The 20,825-nt window shown below is 49.8% G+C and overlaps 1 protein-coding gene across 2 annotated transcripts in view; it reads left to right on the top strand.

The window, feature by feature from the left end:
• Positions 1-19,886, top strand: part of PRKD2 (protein kinase D2) — a 30,761-nt gene extending 10,875 nt beyond the window's left edge. For both annotated transcript variants that reach the window (XM_027079939.1, XM_027079938.1), the window contains 13 exons: positions 1,063-1,140; positions 1,216-1,369; positions 3,944-4,061; positions 4,345-4,422; positions 5,817-6,075; positions 7,547-7,599; positions 7,745-7,817; positions 8,293-8,399; positions 9,264-9,425; positions 13,458-13,556; positions 17,331-17,598; positions 19,024-19,109; positions 19,442-19,886. In XM_027079939.1, coding sequence (XP_026935740.1) covers positions 1,063-1,140; positions 1,216-1,369; positions 3,944-4,061; positions 4,345-4,422; positions 5,817-6,075; positions 7,547-7,599; positions 7,745-7,817; positions 8,293-8,399; positions 9,264-9,425; positions 13,458-13,556; positions 17,331-17,598; positions 19,024-19,109; positions 19,442-19,654 — 1,748 coding nt within the window. In that variant the 3' untranslated portion in view covers positions 19,655-19,886. The remainder of the gene's footprint in view (positions 1-1,062; positions 1,141-1,215; positions 1,370-3,943; positions 4,062-4,344; positions 4,423-5,816; positions 6,076-7,546; positions 7,600-7,744; positions 7,818-8,292; positions 8,400-9,263; positions 9,426-13,457; positions 13,557-17,330; positions 17,599-19,023; positions 19,110-19,441) is intronic.
• The last annotated feature ends 939 nt before the right edge of the window (positions 19,887-20,825 follow it).

The following is a 20,825-nucleotide window of genomic DNA, read 5'->3' as shown; positions in this document are numbered from 1 at the left end:
CCTAGAAATCTAAGATCCCAGAACTTTGAACGATCAAATTCGGAAATACCAGAAGTCTAGATCCATAAAAAGGTTAGAGCCATCCAATTCTAGAATTCATCAGAACAATCAAATTCTAGAATCTTAGATGTCTACAGCTGAAGAACCATAGAAACATTAAGTTCTAGATTCCTGGGTGTACAGAACCCAAGAATTTTGGAACTATCAGATTCTACAGGCTTAGAAGTCTAGAATCATAGAACTGTAGGGTCACCGAATTCTAGAGTTTAGATACATAAAACCTTAAAACCTCAGACATCAAAGAATCTTAGCAGTCTAGAACTGTAGAACTGTAGAAGCATAGATGTGTAGAGTTCTGGAAACTTGGACATCAGACTCTGCAGTCTTAGAAATCTAGAATCATAAGGACCTTAGCAAAATAAGTTTTCATAGAATTCCAGGATCTTTGATGTATAGCAGCCCAGAACCTCGGAGTCTTCAAACTTCTCAACCAAACAATGGTTCTCAACCAAGGACAGTTTTGCCCAAGGGGGGATGTTTGGCAATGTCTGGAAACATTTTTGTTTGTCATATGGGGCTGGTGCTACTGGCATCAGATGGGTAGAGATCAGGGATGCTGCTAAAAATCCTATGATGTTCAGAACAACCCGCCACAACAAGGAATTTTCCAGCCCAAAATGTTCACAGTGCCAAAGGTTGAGAAACCCCGCCCTCAAAAGCCTGAAGTCTAGAATCACAGAACGTTACGTGCGATTACACTCTATAATTGTAGAAATCTAGGGTGACGGATATCTACACTGTTAGAACTTTAGACCCTTAGAGTGCTAGGGCTATCAAGCCACGGACACTTCATCTGGCCCTCCTCTATTTAATCAAGCCTCTCTATAATTGGGGACTGTGGCTTAAAGGAGGGATGACCAGGGAAGGGTCATTTAGCTTTCCTGCCCCAAAAAGCAATAGCAAACTCTTTTGAGACTGGGGGCTAGGGGTCAAGGGTCAACCCTTAGAGGTGACCTCTCTTCCCCCTCCCACCTGACTCCATGTTCCCGGTCCTCCTACCAGATTGCAAGTTCAACTGTCACAAACGCTGCGCCACCCGAGTCCCTAATGACTGTTTGGGGGAGGCACTCATCAACGGAGGTAAGAGGCTGGGGGCTGAGCGGGAAAGGGCAGCAGGACTGTGTGGAGGCCCCTCTGATGCCCCTGTCCTCCCAGATGTGCCGATGGAAGAGGCCACTGATTTCAGCGAGGCTGACAAGAGCTCCCTCATGGATGAGTCAGATGACTCGGGTTTCGTCCCGGGCTCCCACTCAGAAAATGCTCTCCATGCCAGCGAGGAGGAGGAAGGCGAGGGAGGCAAGGCCCAGAGGTACCCAGGGCCCTCTCCAGCAAAGGCCATTCTCCGTCCCTACAATGGGTTGACATCACCCCATTCTTACAAATTTCTCAGGTTCCTGAGGCGAACTTTTTCAAGCATCCGAACTTTATTTTTTTAACCTAACCTTTTTTCCTGATTTACATTTTTAACAAGTTTTAATGGAAGCCTATTTTAACTTAAATTGTTTTTCTTTCATTGGAACTGGTAATACAGTCACTCAAAACATATACAGTCAACCCCTCCCACTTCCCTGCCTCTCAGCTGCCCAGCCCCTCTGCCCAGAGGATGCCACTGGGATTAGGTTCTGGTGGGTCCTTCCAGAAACAGTCCATATGGCAAAGTGACAGTACAAAGAGTGAGTGAGAATATGGACTCTGGAACCAGACTGCTGTATGGCCTTAGGCAAGAGATTAACCTCTCTGGGTCTCAGTTTTCTCATCAGTAAAATGGGGATAAAGTAGTACCTACCGTATAGGGTTGTTGCGAGAATGAAATGAATTATTGTAATTCAAGTATGTAAAACAGTACCTGGTATACAGTAAGTGTTCGTTTAACTCTTATCCCAGAGCCCTAAATCTTAAAAAGGAAGGGAAACTATCCATTTTCTTTCAACCATTTTGGCCTTGGATTGATTTGTATGGCCTTAAACAAGTCCCTTCTCCTTTTGGTGCCTCAGTCTTCCCATCTGTAAAATGGGGAAAGGAAAATATCCCCAACGAACTGACAGGCAGTGGCTTTCTTCTGGCATGGAAGCTCTGAAAAATAATAGCTTTTACTTAATTACACATTTTAAATTAGAAATGGAATTAATCTTCAGCTTCACTAGAATGTGAGTTCAAGTGCTCGAGGGCAAGGGTATTTATCCGCCTCCCAAGTGCCTAGGACAAGGCCTGGTTTCCTCCATGGATGACTGTTTATTGAGGTGGCAGGAAAGCAGCAGGGCTAAAAGCACAGGGCACTGGAGGCTGAGAGATGGATCCCAGCTCCATCACTTAAACCGCTGGTCCTTTCTCTGCCTGCCTCAGTTTCCTCCTGGGGACTGGGGACGTGCCTTACAGATTGTGCAAATTCTATTTGATCATGCAGGGAAAGTGCTTGCCAGGTTATAAGTGCTCAGAAAATGGAAAAGGAGTTCTCCCTAGTATTTGAATCTTGAATCTCTAAAGTGGGAAGGGTGAGAGATGATCCATTTGGAGGTATGAGAAGAAAATATTTGCATTTCCATTTCTCTATTTTTAATCTCATCCTTTGACCCTTTTCACTTTTTTTCATATGTTTTAGAAAAAAAATTTTTTAATTGAAGTATGGTTGATTTACAGTGTTGTGTTAGTTTCAAGTGTACAGCAAAGTGATTCAGTATATATATATATATATATATATAGAGAGAGAGAGAGAGAGAGAGAGAGGGAGAGAATAATGTATGTATTCTTTTTCAGATTCTTTTCCGTTATAGGTTATTATAAGATACTGATAACTGCTATCAAAAATAAAATTAAAAAGGAAATAAGAGGGGATAGAAAATGGGGACATGCTATCTTAGGGTCGTTAAAGGAGCCCTCTGTGAGGAAATGTAGCTTTAAAGAGATCTGAGGGAGGGGAGGGAAGGAGTGGTGTGGAAGATATCTGGGGGAAGAGGCTACCAAGCAGAGGGAATAGCAAGTGCAAAGGCCCTGAGGTAGAATCAACAATGTTGCAGGAGTATCAAGGAACCTGGGATGGCTGAAGCAGGGAGAGTGATGGGAAGAGGAGGGGAAGTGAGGCCAGAGGGGGGACGGGTATTCAGGTCACAGTGATCACTGAGAGTTTCTTACTCGTGCCACCCGGCCCTAGCCACCTGGAACCTCAGAATCCCTTTCTCCCAGGTCTTTCCTGGGAGTGTTTAGTAACAGAATCATAGGCTATCAGAGTTGGACCTTGAAGGACTTGGGAGGGGAGGGCTGTTGGGAGAGGCAGCCTGTTTCACAGATGAGGAAACCGAGTCTCAGAGAGGCAAAGAGAAGTGGCCAAGGCCTCTCAAGTCCAGGTCTAGCGCAGGGATCAAGAGGATGTTGGTTCTGAAGTTGGGCAAGTCACTTAATTTCTCTCAGCCTTCATTTCCTCACTGTCATAATAGCACGTGCACAGATGAGAGAAATGAGGCACAGAGAGGTTGAGTCTCTTGCCCAATGTCACACAGCTGGCTCCACAATCAATGGGCTCAGTACTAATTAGCACTTATTGGAGGCCCACTGTGTGCCAAGTACTATGCTAAACTCCTAAGAAAGGCTTCACTTCTCACAGCAACCCCTTTGGGTGGAGAAACTGAGGCACGAAGTGGTTAGGTAATTTGCCAGGCAGCCTGGCTTTGGAACGCAGCCTCTTAATGTGGGCCTCTCAAGAGTCCCCTTCCTCATTATGGGAAATCTGGAAACCACAAAGGAAAAAAAACCCCTGGCTGCCCAGAGATGCACCCCCCCACCCCACCCCGGGCCCCGAACAGGCCTCTACCACCACCCGCCGCGGCCCCAGGCACTACTGCTATTTTCTGCTTGTAACCTCTCACCCCTTCCTCTCCCCAACCCTCAGCTCCCTGGGGTACATCCCCCTAATGAGGGTGGTGCAGTCAGTGCGACACACAACACGGAAATCCAGCACGACGCTACGTGAGGGTTGGGTGGTTCATTACAGCAACAAGGACACGCTGGTGAGTGGGTGGGGCGCGGTCAAGTGGGTGGGGCTAGAGTTGGGGAGAGCGGGGGTTTGAGGGGGCGGAGCCGGTTGGGGTTTGGAGTGGGCGGGGTCATGCTGAAGGCAGAGGTAGAATTAGAGGGGTGGCTATAGGGATGAAGGGGGAGGGACAGGATTTAGGGGAGGGGCGGGACTAAGTCAAGGTCAGGGGCGGGGCGGGGGTTGGCTGGGATTAGAGTCAGAGCCCTAGCAGCTTGTGGGGCAGACAATCTCAGTCTCTCAAGCACCTCTCCCAACAGAGGAAGCGGCACTATTGGCGCCTGGATTGCAAGTGCATCACGCTCTTCCAGAACAACACAACCAACAGATACTACAAGGTGGGCCTTCTGGCTCCCAGATCCCCCAGACCTCTCCTCTTTGTCCACTATCTTCTCCCCTCCTCTCCCAGTTGCTTCAGGCAAACACCTACGAATCACACTCTCTGCCCACCCCTGCTTGCCCGCTTCCATCCCATCAGCAAGTGTCGTCCACCTGGATGCCCTTCCCCGTGTTTGATCTCAGCTCCATCACTTTCCAGCCGGGGGATCCAAGCAAGTTACCTCACCTCTCTGCACCCCACGTGTCTCACCTGTAAAAGGCCTCAAAGAATAGTCCTCGCCTCAGGGCTGATGCCAGAATTCAAAGAGATAATCTACGTGGAGCAATTAGTTTAGGGCCAGGCGTATGTTAAGCTCCGTTAAACTCCCAGTAACTATAAGTGTGTTATCATTATAACTTTATAATTAATTTATTGAATTCTTTCTTTGTATTCATTCATCACCGCCTCCCATGCCAGCGCTGCATTCCCGCCAGTCTCCTCCACGGTCCTTCTTCTGCCCTTGTCCTCAGTCTTTTCCCACGCAGCAGCCAGAGGAGTCCATTAAAACCATCACAAGCTTCCAATGGCTCCCACTGCCCTTGGAATAAAACCCAGACACCTCGCTGTTTACCTGCCCTGGAGCATCTTCCTTACCCTTCCCATGGCTGCGTCCTTCTTATCCTTCCCGTCTTCCTCAAGCCACTTTATCTAAAATACCATCCCCACCACAACGTCTCTGTCTCCTGGTTTTACTGGCTACATAAGTCTGTCTCTCTTTCTCACTCTTTCCTTCTTTTCTTCCTCCCTTCCTTTGTCTTTCAACACTTTTCAAAGCACACTCTTTTTCCTCCCCATAGACACCGCACCCTCTCTCCTCCCAGGGTCCCCTCTGCCTCCTTCCTGGTCTCCTATGTCAGTCCCATCCTCTCCCATCCACCCTCCACACACAGCCAGAGAGAACTACTCCCCACCTTGCACTAAACCCTTCTGTGGCTCCCCAAGGCCCTGGAGACAAAGCTCAGGCTCCTCCCTGTGGCCCATGAGGCCTGGGCCTAGCCTGATTTCATTAATTAATTTATTTTATTTTTATCCTTTATTAGTTCATCAAACATGGCATGCCTACTGTGTGCCAGGCACAATCCATGTAATGGGGATACGACATGTTCCTTGAACACAAGCCTTTTCTACCTCAGGGCCTTTGCACATGCTCCACCCACTCCTCCACCAGCTGGCCTCTTCTTACCTTTCCGATCTCTGCTTCAATGTAACTTCCACCAGGAGGCCTTTCCTGACCCCTCCATGCAAACCAGCCCCTTCTGCAATGACACTGGGTTCTGTGTGCTCATCTGAGTAAGTGGAGAGCCCCAGGGTCAGCCTGGAGCCCTCACGGGTGCTGGCTCTGTGTCCTGCCAGGAAATTCCACTGTCTGAAATCCTCGCCGTGGAGCCTGCCCAGAACTTCAGCCTTGTGCCACCAGGCACCAACCCACACTGCTTCGAGATTGTCACTGCCAACACCACCTACTTTGTGGGCGAAACCCCTGGCGGGGCCCCAGGGGGGCCCAGCGGGCAGGGGGCCGAGACTGCCCGGGGCTGGGAAACAGCCATCCGCCAGGCCCTGATGCCTGTCATCCTCCAGGATGCACCCAGTGCCCCAGGCCATGCGCCCCACAGTAAGTCCCCCACCCTGGGTCCCTGGGAGGATGGGTCTTGGAGGGCTTGGGTGGGATCCTGGAGAAGGGAAGAGCCAGGGAATGTCAGAGTGGAGAATGTGGCTTCTGGACTCAGCAGGCCTGGGTCTAAATCATTAAGCCCTAGACCTAACGTACAGTCTTGGGCATGTTACTTTCCCTTTCTGAGTCTTTTCCCAGGGGTGCCAACTCCGCCAAACTGTGAGTTCAGACTTTTTGATTCGTGCTCCTTTGTGCCTGGCCTGTGCTGGGTAATGCTGGGGCCACCGCTATGACTAAGACAGCTCAGGACCTGCCTTCCTGGTCCAGTAGGGAAGACAGACCTGTTCCCAGACAGTGATGACTCAGAGTGGGCAGGGCTGGGATAGGGGAGCCAGAGGGCTGTGGGAGCTCAGAGTGGGTGACTAACTCAGCCTGGGTGTCCCGGAGGGCTTCCTGAAGGAGGCAACATCTGAGCTAAGACCTGGAAGTTGAAGAGGGGTGAAATGAAGGGAAAGGAAGTGGGAAATCCTTTCACGCAGAGGCAAAGGATGATCAGGGAGTCCCAGGTTCCCGCCTTATGGAGCTCATAGTCGAGGGTGAGTAACAGATATTCATCAGGTCATCCTGGATGAAAGACAAGTGGGACGTAGAACATGTGCTAAAGGAATCTGACATGGCCCCAGGAGTAACATTTGAGCTGAGACTGAGAGATGAGGAGGGTTTAACTAAGTCCACAATGAGGGAAAGAGCATTCCTGGCAGAGGAAACAGCAAATGCAAAGGCCCAGAGATAGGAGAGAACTTGATGTATCGGAGGCCCAGCAAGGAGGCCAGCATGTCGGGAATACACACAAACTCTGCTTGTTTAAGGGCCTCGGCCTTCCTCCTCAGGGCACTGGGCGGCCATGGCAGGGTTTTGAGCAGGGGAAGGATGGAGTCAGGTTTGTGCTTCAACAAGATCCCTCTGGCTTCCTTATGGAGGGCGAATAGGAGAGGGCGGAACGGGGCAGGGAGACCAGGGAGGAGGCTGAGGGGCGAGGGCCGGATGTTCCTCAGGGAGGGGACAGATGTTCAAATGGCAGAAGGATCAAGACTTTGGAAATGTCTGACCTTGGTTGGATTAGTAGTGGGGCAAATGCAGGGGAAGAGGCCGGAGTCAGTTTGGAGTTTCCCGCTGAGCCTCAGTTTCCTCCTCTGTAAAATGGGATCATCGCTTGGTGCTGAGATCACAGAGTGAAATGCTCCGTGAACTCATTCATGGCCTCACTTTTTGAGCTCCTGTCTCATTTCCTCCTCTCACTGGCCCTAGGAGAGAGGTCTTTTTATGGTTTCCGTTCTTCCAGAGGAGGAAACTGAGGTTCTTAGTGAACAAGTCAGTCAGTAGCCTGACTACTGGCTCCAGAGGGTGGAGTTATGGGTGAACGTGACCTTGAGCCTGGGGTCCCCTCACCTCCGCCTCCCCCTCTCCCCAGGACAAGCTTCTCTGAGCATCTCTGTGTCTAACAGCCAGATCCAGGAGAATGTGGTGAGACTCTGCCCGCATCCCACAGCCCCGAGGATGTGTTCCCCCTCCCGCTCCCAAACAGCCTCCAAGCTCTCCCACCCTCCTAGTCTCCTTGACCTCCCCATCTCCATTTGCACCCCTGACCCTCCCTGTCCCCACCCTGCAGGACATTGCCACTGTCTACCAGATCTTCCCGGATGAGGTGCTGGGCTCGGGCCAGTTTGGAGTGGTCTATGGCGGTAAGGATGCTTCAAGAGCTGACCCAGAAAGGGGTCTTGAGCCCAGACCTTCCCTGTGATTGCCTGCATGCTCACCACTTTTTCTAGCTGATTAGAAAGCTAGATCCTGGGGGCAGATGGTTGCAGGCTCGCCTTTTCTCACTGGGAAAGGCCAATGACTTTTCTCCCGTTATTAATAGGGAAGGTAAATTCTATGCTGATTGGCCACAGAGCTAGATGCTAGATTCTGATTGGTTATATATCTAGTTTCCCATGTTATAGATTCCCCTCCTCGGAGCTCTGTCTTTACTTTCCACTTTTATTCCCAGGGCCCTCCACCCCTCGCATCTCTCCTGGGGACCCCTCAGAGCCCCCATGATGGCCTTTCATCCACCTCTGCCCAATTCCGGCTGTGTCCCTCTGGTGGGGCCTTCCTCTTGCCAGGACTGGAAGGTCCTGCTCCCCTCATCCCCCATCTCCCCTACCCCCTGCCCAGGAAAGCACCGGAAGACAGGCCGGGACGTGGCAGTAAAGGTCATCGACAAACTGCGTTTCCCCACCAAGCAGGAGAGCCAACTCCGGAACGAAGTAGCCATTCTGCAGGTGACCCCTGAGATCTGTGGTCCAACTCTGCCCCCCTCCCCACCCAGGAAGGGCCTTCCCTTCCCACTTCCTCCTTTGCCCCCTTGCCACTTCCTCCAGTCTGGGGATAGTCAGGGAAGGCTTCCTAGCGGAGGCACCATGCATGTTGAGACTGAAGGGGTAGAGAAGGTACTCTGAGCAGAGGGACCAACCCGTGCAAAGGTCCAGAGGTGAGAGGGAACACGAAGTCTTCTAGGAACTAGAAGGAGTTCAAGGTTACTAGATGGTTTATGTGAAGAAAGGTGGTGGGTGGTGAGGCTAGGGGGGAGGCTGGGGGTCACACCCTATGGGCTTTCTCCTGAGGGTGCTGGGGAGCCATGGAAGGATTTTGAGCAAGGAAGGGACAGGGTCAGATGTGAACTTTCGAAAGATCCCTCTGGCTGCTATTGGAGGGTAGGGGGAAAAGGTGTGGGGCTGGAACCTGGACCCCAGGGAGGAGGCTGGGTGGGAGAGATGGGGTTCAGCTAGGCTAGGGCTGGGGAAGGGAAGGAGGGCAGGGATTTAAAAGATACAGATGTACAAAGCTCCTTCCCATTTCTCCACGCTCCCCTTCTCTTGTTCCCACAACCCTGGACCTTCACCAGAATTTCATGATGTAAAGATCCTTCTGGACACTTGGTGGCGCTAGAGGGGTGGTTCTGTCTGGGGCTATGGAAGCCCTTTCCCCTCCCCCAATGGCACCCCCAGGGAAGGAACAGCCGACCCTCCGGGGATATCTGTCTTGTTTGTCGTCTGCCTGCTCCTATGGCTTGCCCTCTAGGGTCTCAAGTTTGCGGGTGACCTGGGTTCTGACCCCCGCCCCCCCTCCCACCCCACCCACCCCAGAGTCTGCGGCACCCGGGGATTGTCAACCTGGAGTGTATGTTCGAGACCCCGGAGAAGGTATTTGTGGTGATGGAGAAGCTGCACGGGGACATGCTGGAGATGATCCTCTCCAGCGAGAAGGGCCGGCTGCCTGAGCGCCTCACCAAGTTCCTCATCACCCAGGTGCGCCTGCCCCGCCCACTGCCCCGCCCAACGCCAGCCTCCCCGCCCAGGCTCCCCACCTGCCCTGCAAGACGCGCATGTGCCGTGTGCCCCCGAAGGGCAGGCAGACCTTGGGTGGGAGTCATAATAGCGAGTAATAGAAAACGTAATAATAGAGTAATAATAACAATCATAGAAAAAGTAATAGAGTGATACTTTTTAAATTATAATAGAACAGTTAATAGAATAATAATAGAGTAATAACAATAGAAACATAATAGGATAATAAGTAGAAAATAATAGAGTAGTAATAATAACTATTATTATAGAAAAATAATAAATGATTATCATTTTATATTTTTTATTACTTTATATAATGAGTCAGGTTCACTGGGCCAGACTTTATTCATGAAAAAACAAGGAAGGGGAGAGAGGCCTTTCTCTGAGGAGCTCATTCATTCATTCATTTATTAAATGGTTCAACACACACTGCGTGAACCACTGTGCCTGGCCATACTGGGCAGTGTGAGGACACAGCGGTGACCAAAATAGCCCCAGCCCTGGACAGTGATCCCCCAGAGTGGGCGGGGCTGGGACGGGGGATGCTGATAACGAGGATGATAAATAATGTGGTCACTAAACTTTATTGAGCACTTACTCTATGCCAGGCACTGTTTTAGTTCATTTAATCTTCATAGCAACTTGTGTGGTAGTGGTTATTATTACTCCCATTTTACTGAGGCTCAGGGACCTTATAAGTAACTTGCCCAGGGTCACACAGCTGGTGGGATTTAAACCTGGGAGCTGTGCTTTTACTGAGTAAAGTCAAACTAATTTGTGTTATTTGTGTGTGTGTGTGTGTGCACGTGCACAAGTGCATGCATTTTAATTGATTTCACGTATATAACGCTACGTTGTTCTGCTTCTTACTTTCACTTTAACAGTGCTTCTGGAAGACTGTTCTATTTCAGTGTGTAGTTAGCAGGACTGTCTCTTTTTCTTAATTGCGCCCCATGACGGGTATCACCAAATTCCCCAGTTGCTGAGCATGTAGTTGGTTTCACTATTCCACTACTGCAAGCAACATCCTGTGAACATTTGTCTACAAACGTCGACAGGTTCTGGTGGCAGAATTTCAATAGAATGCATTTCGAAGAGTAGACTCCTGAACCCAGGGAAATGTGCTTTAAATTTTTAAAAAAGATGTTGCCCGGTTATTCTCTAAAACCTCTTTCTTTTTTTTTTTTAATAAATTTATTTATTTTTGGCTGCGTTGGGTCTTCATTGCTGCCCGCAGGCTTCTCATTGCGGTGGCTTCTCTTGCTGCGGAGCTCTGGCTCTAGGCGCACGGGCTTCAGTAGTTGTGGCGAATGGGCTTAGTTGCACCGTGGCATGTAGGATCTTCCTGCACCAGGGATCGAACCCACGTCCCCGGCATTGGCAGGCAGATTCTTAACAACTATGCCACCAGGGAAGTCCTCTAAAACCTCCTTCAATCTTTGTTCTCACCAACAAAGTTTGAGGGTGTCTATTTTCTCACTCCTGACTAACTCTGGATAATATAATCACCAGGCTTTTTGTTTGTTTGTTTGCCATGCTGCATGGCTTGCAGGATCTTAGTTCCCCAACCAGGAATTGAACCCAGGCCACAGCAGTAAAAACACCTAGTCCTAACCACTGGACAGCCAGGGAATTCCCAATATAATCACCAGTCTTTTTTTTTTTTATGTTATTTATTTATTTTTGGCTGCATTGGGTCTTCATTGCCGCGGGTGGGCTTTCTCTAGTTGTGGCGAGTGGGGGCTACTCTTCCTGGTGGTACGTGGGCTTATCATTGCAGTAGCTTCTCTTGTTGCTGAGCACGGGCTCTAGGTATGCAGGCGTCAGTTGTTGTGGCACGTGAGCTCAGTAGTTGTGGCTCGTGGGCTCTAGAGTGCAGGCCCAGTAGTTGTGGTGCACTGGCTTAGTTGCTCTGCGGCATGTGGGATCTTCCTGGATCAGGGCTCGAACCCATGCCCCCTGCATTGGCAGGCAGACTCATAACCACGGTGCCACCAGGGAAGCCCAATCACCAGTTTTAAAGGTGGAAAAATAATACTACATGTGGCTTCATTTGCTGGTTTAAAAATTATGGGTGAAGTTGAGCATATTTTCACATGTTTATTGGCCTGTGCTTTATGCACTCTTTGCCCATTTTTCAATTGGATTATTCTTATTGAATTGTAAGAGCTCTTTGTATATGAAGGACCCTGGATCTTTGCTGCTTGTATTGTACCCATCTCTAATCCCAGTATTTCTTTTCCTCTTTATTTTGTTCATGGTTTACTTTCATTTTCTGGGTTTCACAGCCTTCCTAGAAAGATCTTCCCACCTGGCTGGTTCCACACCTGATTCTGGGACATGTTCTCTGTTGGTTGCAAAGTCCCCTGTGCTGGCTTCCTTTCTCCAGGCCCAGCACCCTTGCTCTCCCAAGCTGTGTGCCTTTGTCAGGCTGACTTGCAGGGTGGGGTTAGAAACCCACTGAGGCAGGCTCATCCAGACTTCAGGTGGGGAGAGGAAACTGCCTGCCTTCAGCAACTGAGGCAGTTTCTCTTTCTGGTCTTTCATCTCTTCCTCTCTTTTTGCCTGTGCTCTTCTCTCTCTTTCTCTTTCCCTTTGCAGATTTCTGCTTTTTGCCTCTTGCCTGCCCCACCCCAAGTCCTGTGCTAAGCCCTATACCTCATGAACTTATAGGCTTCACAACCACCTTTGAGGTAGGTATTACTATAATCCACATCTTACAGATGAGGAAACTGAGGTGGAGGGAGGTTCCTAGGTCTTGCCCAGGGTCACACAGCTACAAGGTCACATCGCTAGGTAGCTGTCTGGCCAAGGTTTGAACCTGGGTCTGTCTAGCTTCCAATCTGCCCTTTCTGTTCACCACATTTACTAGGGGTTGGAAAAATAAAAAAACTGAAGATCTGTAGAAGAGGATGTCCATATACGTCTTTGGATCTCAGTCTCCCTGTCTGTAGAATGAGGAGCTTGGACCTCAGCAGTAGCTTTCAAATAGCATTTCCGTACTCGAAAATCATCCAGCAAAAACAATGAGAAAGTACAAATACTTCAGTTCTAAGATATAGATTACAACTTCATGCTTATATCACTCTGTACTTCCTGTGTATTTTGTTTGGGTTACCTAGAATCAAGGAAAATCATGGCTCCCGTAGATTAGTGGTAACAGATGGTAACAGTTTTTTGTTTTTGTTTTTTTTAAGTCAGCTCACCTTGCCATCATAGAATACTCTTAAATTAATAGATACAGCAGGAAAAGTTTTATTTGAAACACTCACAAGAATATGTCTGCTAACAGACCACCACAAGAATAATAACTAAAAACAGCAACAATAATAATAGCTCACATGGAGTGCTTGCTCTGTGCCAGACACTGCCCTAAGCACTCTATATGCGTCAACTCACTTAAAGCTCACAGCAACCCATGAGGATGGGTACTGCTATTACCCCCATTTTACAGGTGAGAAAACTGAGACCCGGAGAGGTTAAGAGACTTGCCCTAGGCAACAGGCTAGTAAGTGTGGAGCCAGGTTTGCTACCTTAGTAGGCTGGCTCTACAATCCCCCCACCTCTTAAAGGTGTTACGTTTAATTTATGACATGTCATGTTGGTATTGTTTGTATTGTTTCCATTTTTTTAATGGCTGAAAAATATTTTTTAAAAAATGGAATCACACAATAGTACCTCCTTGAAAGCCACTGCTTTATTCATAGCACTTTTTCATCATGATCCACATGCCAAGGTGTCTCAGGAGCTTCCCAAATCTCTGCTCCAGTTCAGCCTTCCTAGAATTGTATGTCCAACTCCTATCTCTGATGGAAATGGTTCTGGGATTTTGAAATTCTTCGTTGGTGCTCCAGTGCCTCCCCTAGTGCTGGGGGGCATCTTTAGGGGTACAGAGTGGGGCATGGATGGGGTGTGGAGGGCTGGCTGCTGAGGGCAGAATCTTGGGGCAGGGACCTTTCTAACTTTCTTACTGGCTCCATTGCCTCCCCTCAGATCCTGGTGGCTTTGAGACACCTTCACTTCAAGAATATCGTCCACTGTGACTTGAAACCGGAAAATGTGTTGCTGGCGTCAGCCGACCCATTTCCTCAGGTCAGACATGTCTCCTCCTGATTTGGGGAAGTCCATCCAGTACTGGTGGTGGGTGGGGATTGTATTAATCAAGGTAATTAATCAGACACAGAGACCCAAGATAATGGCCTAAATGAGATAGAGGCTTGTCTCTCACTCGTGTAGGGTCCAGCATAAGCATTTTTTTTTTTTTTTTTTTGCGGTGCGCGGGCCTCTCACTGTTGTGGCCTCTCCCGTTGTGGAGCACAGGCTCCGGACGCGCAGGCTCAGCGGCCATGGCTCACGGGCCCAGCCGCTCTGCAGCATGCAGGATCTTCCCGGACCGGGGCACGAACCCGTGTCCCCTGCATTGGCAGGCGGACTCTCAACCACTGCGCCACCAGGGAAGCCCGAGCATAAGCATTTTGAGGGTGAAAAAGCAGCTCCATGGTGTTGGGACCACAGCTCCTGCTGTCTTGTGCTGGCCTCTCTATGGTGTTGCCTGGTCTTCATGGTCCATGATGTGCTGCTGCCGCGCCCCCAATTGTGAAAAGATAATGGGGGTGGGAGGAAGGGAGGAAAGAAACGGGGTAGAAGAAATGGATACATGCCTTACCTTCCCTAAGGCAATACTTTGAAGTTGCATGGGGCACTTCTCACATCCCATTGACTGGAACTTTATCACGTGGTCATGGCTGGCTGCAAAGGGAACTGGGAAATGTAGTTTTCATTCTGGGTGACCGTGTGGCTCATTAAAAATTCAGGATTTTTAGGAAGGGGAGAAGCAGAGAACAGATATCAGAGGGGGGCCACTGGTAATTTCTTCTGTGGGTCTCTTAGGAAAACAGTTCTGATGAGCCTCTGACTAGTCGATGAGAACCCCCTTGGGGCAGAACCAGATTAAGCAAGAGTGATGATTATAACAGCTACAGTTGATTGTGTGCCTACTGTGTTTATGGGCCTTTAGTTACAGGTTCTCATTTAGCCCTTCCACATCCCTGTGAAGTTTTTGCTTTATTATCTATGTTTTGTGATTATTTCGTTTCATTTTAAAAGTTCATTTTGGTCACCAACTAAAAATTACTGTGTGCCTGCTTTGTGCCAGGCTCCATGCTGGGGCATTAGGAACTGTGGTAAGTAGAGACATCCCCATCTCTATGCCCACTGGTTTACAGTGGGGGTGGGGGGGTGATTTTGCCCCCCGGGGGACATTTGACAATGTTGGAGACATTTTTGGTTGTCACAACTGTTTGGGGGGGGGCAGTTGCTACGGGCATCTAAACACCCTACAGTGCACAGGACAGCCCCATAACAAAGGATTATCTTTCCCTAATGTCAATAGTGCAGTGAATGAGAAACTCTAACTTCGAGCAGTAATATCTACTAGAAATATAATGTGAACCATATGTGTAATTTTACATTTTCTAGTAGGCACATTTTAAACAGTGAAAAGAAACTGGTGAAATTAACTCTAATAATTATTTAGTATATCTAAATATGACAATTTCAACATGCAATCAGCATAAACATTATTGAGTTTTTTTTAATTAAAAAAAGTATATTTATTTATTGGTTTGTTTGGCTGCGCCGGATCTTAGTTGCAACATGCAGTATCTTTAGTTGCAGCATGTGAACTCTCAGTTGCAGCATGTGGGATCTAGTTCCCTGACCAGGGATCGAACCTATGCCCCCTGCACTGGGTGCATGGAGTCTTAGCCAGTAGACCACCAGGGAAGTCCCAGCATAAACATTATTAATGAAATATTCTTTCTTTTCATACTGTGTTCCAAATCCGGTGTGTATTTTACACTTACAGCACATCTCAATTCAGATATTAAATTTCTATCAGAAATACTCGGTTTTGTACTTAGATTTCATAAAATTAACCGTTGGGGAAGTAGATTGACACACCCAAGTTGTTCCAAGCGTATTTAAAAGTTTTCCAATAACAAAATCTAGAATCCCTTTTTATTTTTATTTTATTTTTTATTTTTGACCGTACCGCACGGCACGTGGGATCCTAGTTCCCCAGCCAGGGATCAGACCCATGCCCCCTGCAGTGGAAGTGAGGATTCTTAACCACTGGACTGCCAGGGAAGTCCCTAGGATCCCTTTTTAAATATAAATTAATTAAAATTAAATAGAAAGTAGTTCCTCAGTTGCACTTGCCACATTCATGTGCTCAGCAGCCACATGTGGCCAGTGGCCACCATATTGGACAGCAAAGATCATAGAGGGAAGAGCAAATGTTGATCAATTTGTCCCAGAAATGTAATTATATCTGTGATGAGTTCCGTGACACAGTTCTATGAGCTCACGTAACTGTATAGCCCAGTGGAGAGTCAGAGAAAACCTATCTGAAGAAGGAGTAGTTTTCTGGGAGGACAAGTGTTCTAGGCAGCTGGAACAGCCTGTGCAAAGGCCCTGTGGTGGAAAGATCTGTACTTTTGTTTTTTTAACAGCTTTATTGAGATATAATGCATATACTATACAATTCACTGATTTAAAGTATACAATTCAGTGGCTTTTAATGTATTCAGAGTTGTGCAACCATCACCACGATCAATTTTGGAATATTTTCACCACCACAAAAGAAACCTCATACCTCTTAGCCAACATCCTCCAGTCCCATCATCCCCCCAACCACAACCACCGATCTGCTTTCCATGGATTTGTCTGTTCTGAGCATTGCATATAAATGGAATTAAATATATGGAATATACAATAATATAATATGTGGTCTTTGTGACTGGCTTCTTTCACTTAGTTAATGTTTTCAGGGTTCATTTAGGTTGTAGCATGTGTCAGAACTTCACTTCTTTTTATGGCCATATAATATTCCATTGTAAGATAGGTAGAAAAGCGTGGATCTTAGAAAAGGAAAAGATTATAAGGTCTGTCAGAAGGGCAAAGGATCTTAGGAAAGGGTGGTTTGGTTGTCACATTGAGATTTGGGTCAGGGGTTGGGGTGTGGCTGTTTTTGAAGGCAACAGAGGCTCAGGGCAATAGTCAGCCAGAGAAGGGTTTTGTGTAGGGGAGGGACAGTATGTGAATAGAGGTAGCAGCTGCCCATGGACTGGTAAGCAGCAGACAGGACCTTGAACCCAGATATTGCTGGCTCTAAAGCCTGTCCATGACCCTAGACTGCCCCCAACAAGGGCAAGGTAAGTTCTCACCTGTTACCGTCTGGATACCATCATCAGCGATTTACATGTTCGGTCCCATTTAATCCCCAGGGAAGCCTGAGCGGCAGCTGCTGTTAACATTCCCAACCCAGAAGACAAAACCCGTGCTGGGAGAAGTTAGGTCCCTCTGCTGAGGTCACCGAGGCTCGCTCTATGCCTGCCGCTGCTCCTAACATCTTCCATATATTTCAGTTCATACACCCTACCCTTTAAGTAGGAACTGTTAGCATCTCCACTGTGCAAAAGAGGAAGCAGAGGCACGAGGAGGTTGAGACCTGCTCGATGTGACAGAGGTCAAGTGGCAGGGAGCCTTTATGGACCCCTCACTGCATGCCGGGCATTTATTGTCCTGTGAGTTTTAGATGGATCAACTCAGGGAATCCTCACGGCCGCCATCTGATACAGGCGTTGGTACGCTCCCCCTCGTCCTCCTCCTCCTCGTACAGATGAGGAAACTGAGGCACAGAGAGAGGAAGTCACTTGCCCAGGGTCACCCAGCTAGTGAACAGAGGAAGCTGGATTCGAACCAGCGTTCGAGTTTGTCTGGAATACCGTGGTGGGGTACACTTGCGGAGGGGCGGGAAGCACGACCTCCACACACCCTCAGACCCTCTACCCTTCGCCTCCGCAGGTGAAGCTGTGTGACTTCGGCTTCGCGCGTATCATCGGCGAGAAGTCGTTCCGGCGCTCGGTGGTGGGCACGCCGGCCTACCTGGCGCCCGAGGTGCTGCTCAACCAGGGCTACAACCGCTCGCTGGACATGTGGTCAGTGGGCGTGATCATGTACGTCAGCCTCAGTGGCACGTTTCCCTTCAACGAGGACGAGGACATCAAAGACCAGATTCAGAACGCTGCCTTCATGTACCCAGCCTGCCCTTGGAGCTGCATCTCCGCGGGAGGTGTGGGACTCACCTGACCCCTGGGCCGAGGCGAGGGCCGAGGCCCCCTGGTGGGGGCATGGTGGGAAGAATGGGCGGGGCCGCAGGAGGGTTGGGCCCTAAAAAACAGCCTGGTGTCATGAGGGTGGAGCCTAGTGATGGGGCAAGGGCATGGGGAGGGCCGTCTTTTAAACAGGGAGGCACCAGGACCTGGGACGTTGGGCTAGGGACTCAAGAGGGTGTATGGAACCAGGGTCCCTAGACTCAGGCCTAGACTAGGTCATGTGATTTGCAAAGGAAGTGTCCTAGCAGCGCTAAGACAGACCCTTGCTGCCTTGGGGGCTAAGACTTGGCTTGTCTAGGGTGGGACCAGGAGAGGGACTAGACCTGAGAAAGCCAATGGGCTGGGGTGGCCAAGAGAGGGAACAGATCCTCCCAAGGCACTGGCTGGGGCCTGGAGTCTTTGGGGTTATGACCCCAAAAGGGTTAGTCCTGCAGAAGCGGTGGGACCATGGGGCAAGGTTAAGAAACACGGGCTTGGCTAATTTGCCGGGTATTGGGTCTGTGACTGGGATGGAGATGGGCCTGGGGCCATGGTGTTGGATCCAGTGGTGGAGGGAGCTGGTTTAGGGGCATGGCTAGAGGAGGGGCAGGGCCATGGAGGATTTCTGAAGCTGTCCAGGAGAAGGACTGACCGGCCCTGAGACCAAAGTCACACCTGGAACCTGGGAGCAGGTGGAGGTCAGAGAAGCATATGGTGGCAGGGGTTGGGGGCCAGGATGGAGGCAGATCTTGGGATCTCTGCATATAGGGGCTGTGGCGTTGTGACCTGGTAGTGTGATGCGCCTTGCCGACTTCAAGATGGGCCTGGGAAAATTAAGTCCTGAGGCCGTGGCTCTGGGGCAAAGCCAAGTGTGAGGGTGAGCTAAGGGCAGGGCTAAGATACTGGGGTGCATCAAGAAGCCTTAGATAAGTTAGAACAAGGGGCAGGTCCTGAAGCCAGAAGCTCAGGAGGACAGGAAGTGTGGGAGGGAGGTTAGTTAAGACAATCATTTGGGAGCTCCCTGCTGGTCTAGAGGTTAGGACTCCGCGCTTTCACTGCTGTGGCCCAGGCTCTATCCCTGGTCGGGGAACTGAGATCCTGCAAGCCAAGATCCTGTATGTACTTGTGTATGACAAAACTTATGAAGGTGACATAGGAATGGGGAAACTGAGGTAGAGACTTGGAGAAGAGATGGAGGATCTAGTGTGTGTGCCTCGTGAGGGGTGGGGGTAAATGTGTAATTTAATGAGGAAATGGGTGGGTGAGTGATTAGTGCAGGTGACGCTTTCATGCCAGTGAAGAAGGAAGGCCTGGATGGCAGGCTAGTAGGCTGGGATTCCTGTTGGAGGAGGGACGGCCCCACACCCCGCAGGGCTTGAGCCGTCTCTCTCCTTCCGGTGCAGCCATCGACCTCATCAACAACCTACTGCAGGTGAAGATGCGCAAGCGCTACAGCGTGGACAAGTCTCTCAGCCACCCCTGGTTACAGGTGATGCAGGGGCGGGGCTGAGAGCGAAGTGGGAGGGGCTGGCCCATTGGCCGGGTTAGAGGAAGGGGTGGAGCCATATCTTACTGGCTGCTAAGGTAGTGAAGGAGGTAGGTACATTTTTCATGGACGTGGAACGTGGCTGAGCCTCCCATTGGCTGGGCTGTAGAAGGGGGTGGAGCTAATTGGCTGGGCAGGTTGTGAAGGGTGTGCCTTCACCTTCCCTCGTACCCGGCTTCTCACTGGCAGGGCAGATCATATGGGGGCGAAGCTCTGGCCGCTATTGCCTGCCCTTGGTGCAGCGCCCAAACTAACCCCTGTTCTCCTCCGCCCAGGAGTACCAGACGTGGCTGGACCTCCGAGAGCTGGAGGGGAAGATGGGCGAACGGTACATTACGCACGAGAGTGATGATGCGCGCTGGGAGCAGTTCGTGGCAGAGCACCCGCTGCCCGGGTCGGGGCTGCCAGCCGACGGAGAGCTCGGCGGGAGCCTCCCACCCCGGGACCACGAGATGCAGGGGCTGGCCGAGCGCATCAGTGTCCTCTGAGGCCTCGTGCTCACGCCCTGGCTGCCTCGTGATGCGCTCCTCCTGTCTTCGGAGGGGGGCCCTCCACGCCTTCCCAGCGATGAACTGTTCTAGGGGAAGCAGCTTCCTGCCCAAACTGGACACGCCCCGGGGGAGGGGCAAGGCGGGGCTGGGGGCAGGGGCCGGGGTTATTTACAAAGCTAATTCCCCAGCAATTAAAACGGACTCATCCCTGGCCCAATGGCCTTGATCTTTTGGCCACACCGCACTCTCCTATCATTAGTTTGTTGTTCACCCAGATGGAGTTCACCTGGAAAGAAGATGGGATGGAGGAGGGATGGGGGAGGAGCACTGAAGGGAGAGGAGTTTTGGAAGGAGAACTAACTGGGGTAAAAAATATACAGAGGGGGCTTCCCTGGTGGCGCAGTGGTTGAGACTCCGCCTGCCAATGCAGGGGTCAGGGGTTCTAGCCCTGGTCCGGGAAGATCCCACAGGCTGCGGAGCAACTAAGCCCGTGCACCACAACTACTGAGCCTGCGCTCTAGAGCCCGCGCGAGCCACAACTACTGAGCCCACGTGCTACAACTACTGAAGCCCGCGCGCCTAGAGCCCATGATCTGCAACAAGAGAAGCCACAGCAATGAGAAGCCCGCGTGCCTCAACGAAGAGTAGTCCCGGCTCGCCGCAACTAGAGAAAGCCCGCACACAGCAACAAAGACCCAACGCAGGCAAAAATAAATTAATTAATTTAAAATAAAAAAATATATATATATATATATATACAGAGGGAGCACTGCCAGGAGGGAGGACTAGAGGGGAACAGTGTGGAGGAGCATAGGAGAGGGAAGAGTAATGGAGGAGAGATGGAAGGAATGTGATCGGAGGGGGGAAGGATTTATAGAAAAGCAAATAATCTCATGGCTTAACGGTTTAATTTTTTATTTGGTCTTATTGCTACTAATCACAACTATTAATAACAATGCAGTTAGCACAAGTCTGGTCCACGGTAGAAAGCTGATACACAACAGTTGGTATTTTCTTTTAAATTGATGCGATGACTTGTCTACACACTGAATGTGCTCACTCGTTGGTTCATCCATTTCTCACACCGTGCTGGATGATGCTGGGGACACGGTGGTAACTGAGCCCAGGTCCTGCCTTCAGGGGGGTTCACCATCCCGTGGGGGAGACA

Source organism: Aethalodelphis obliquidens, unplaced genomic scaffold (assembly GCF_003676395.1).
Source record: "Aethalodelphis obliquidens isolate GAN/ISIS:26980383/991018 unplaced genomic scaffold, ASM367639v1 scaffold43, whole genome shotgun sequence".
Classification (NCBI taxonomy): domain Eukaryota; kingdom Metazoa; phylum Chordata; class Mammalia; order Artiodactyla; family Delphinidae; genus Aethalodelphis; species Aethalodelphis obliquidens.
This window is presented reverse-complemented; position numbering and strand designations above follow the sequence as displayed.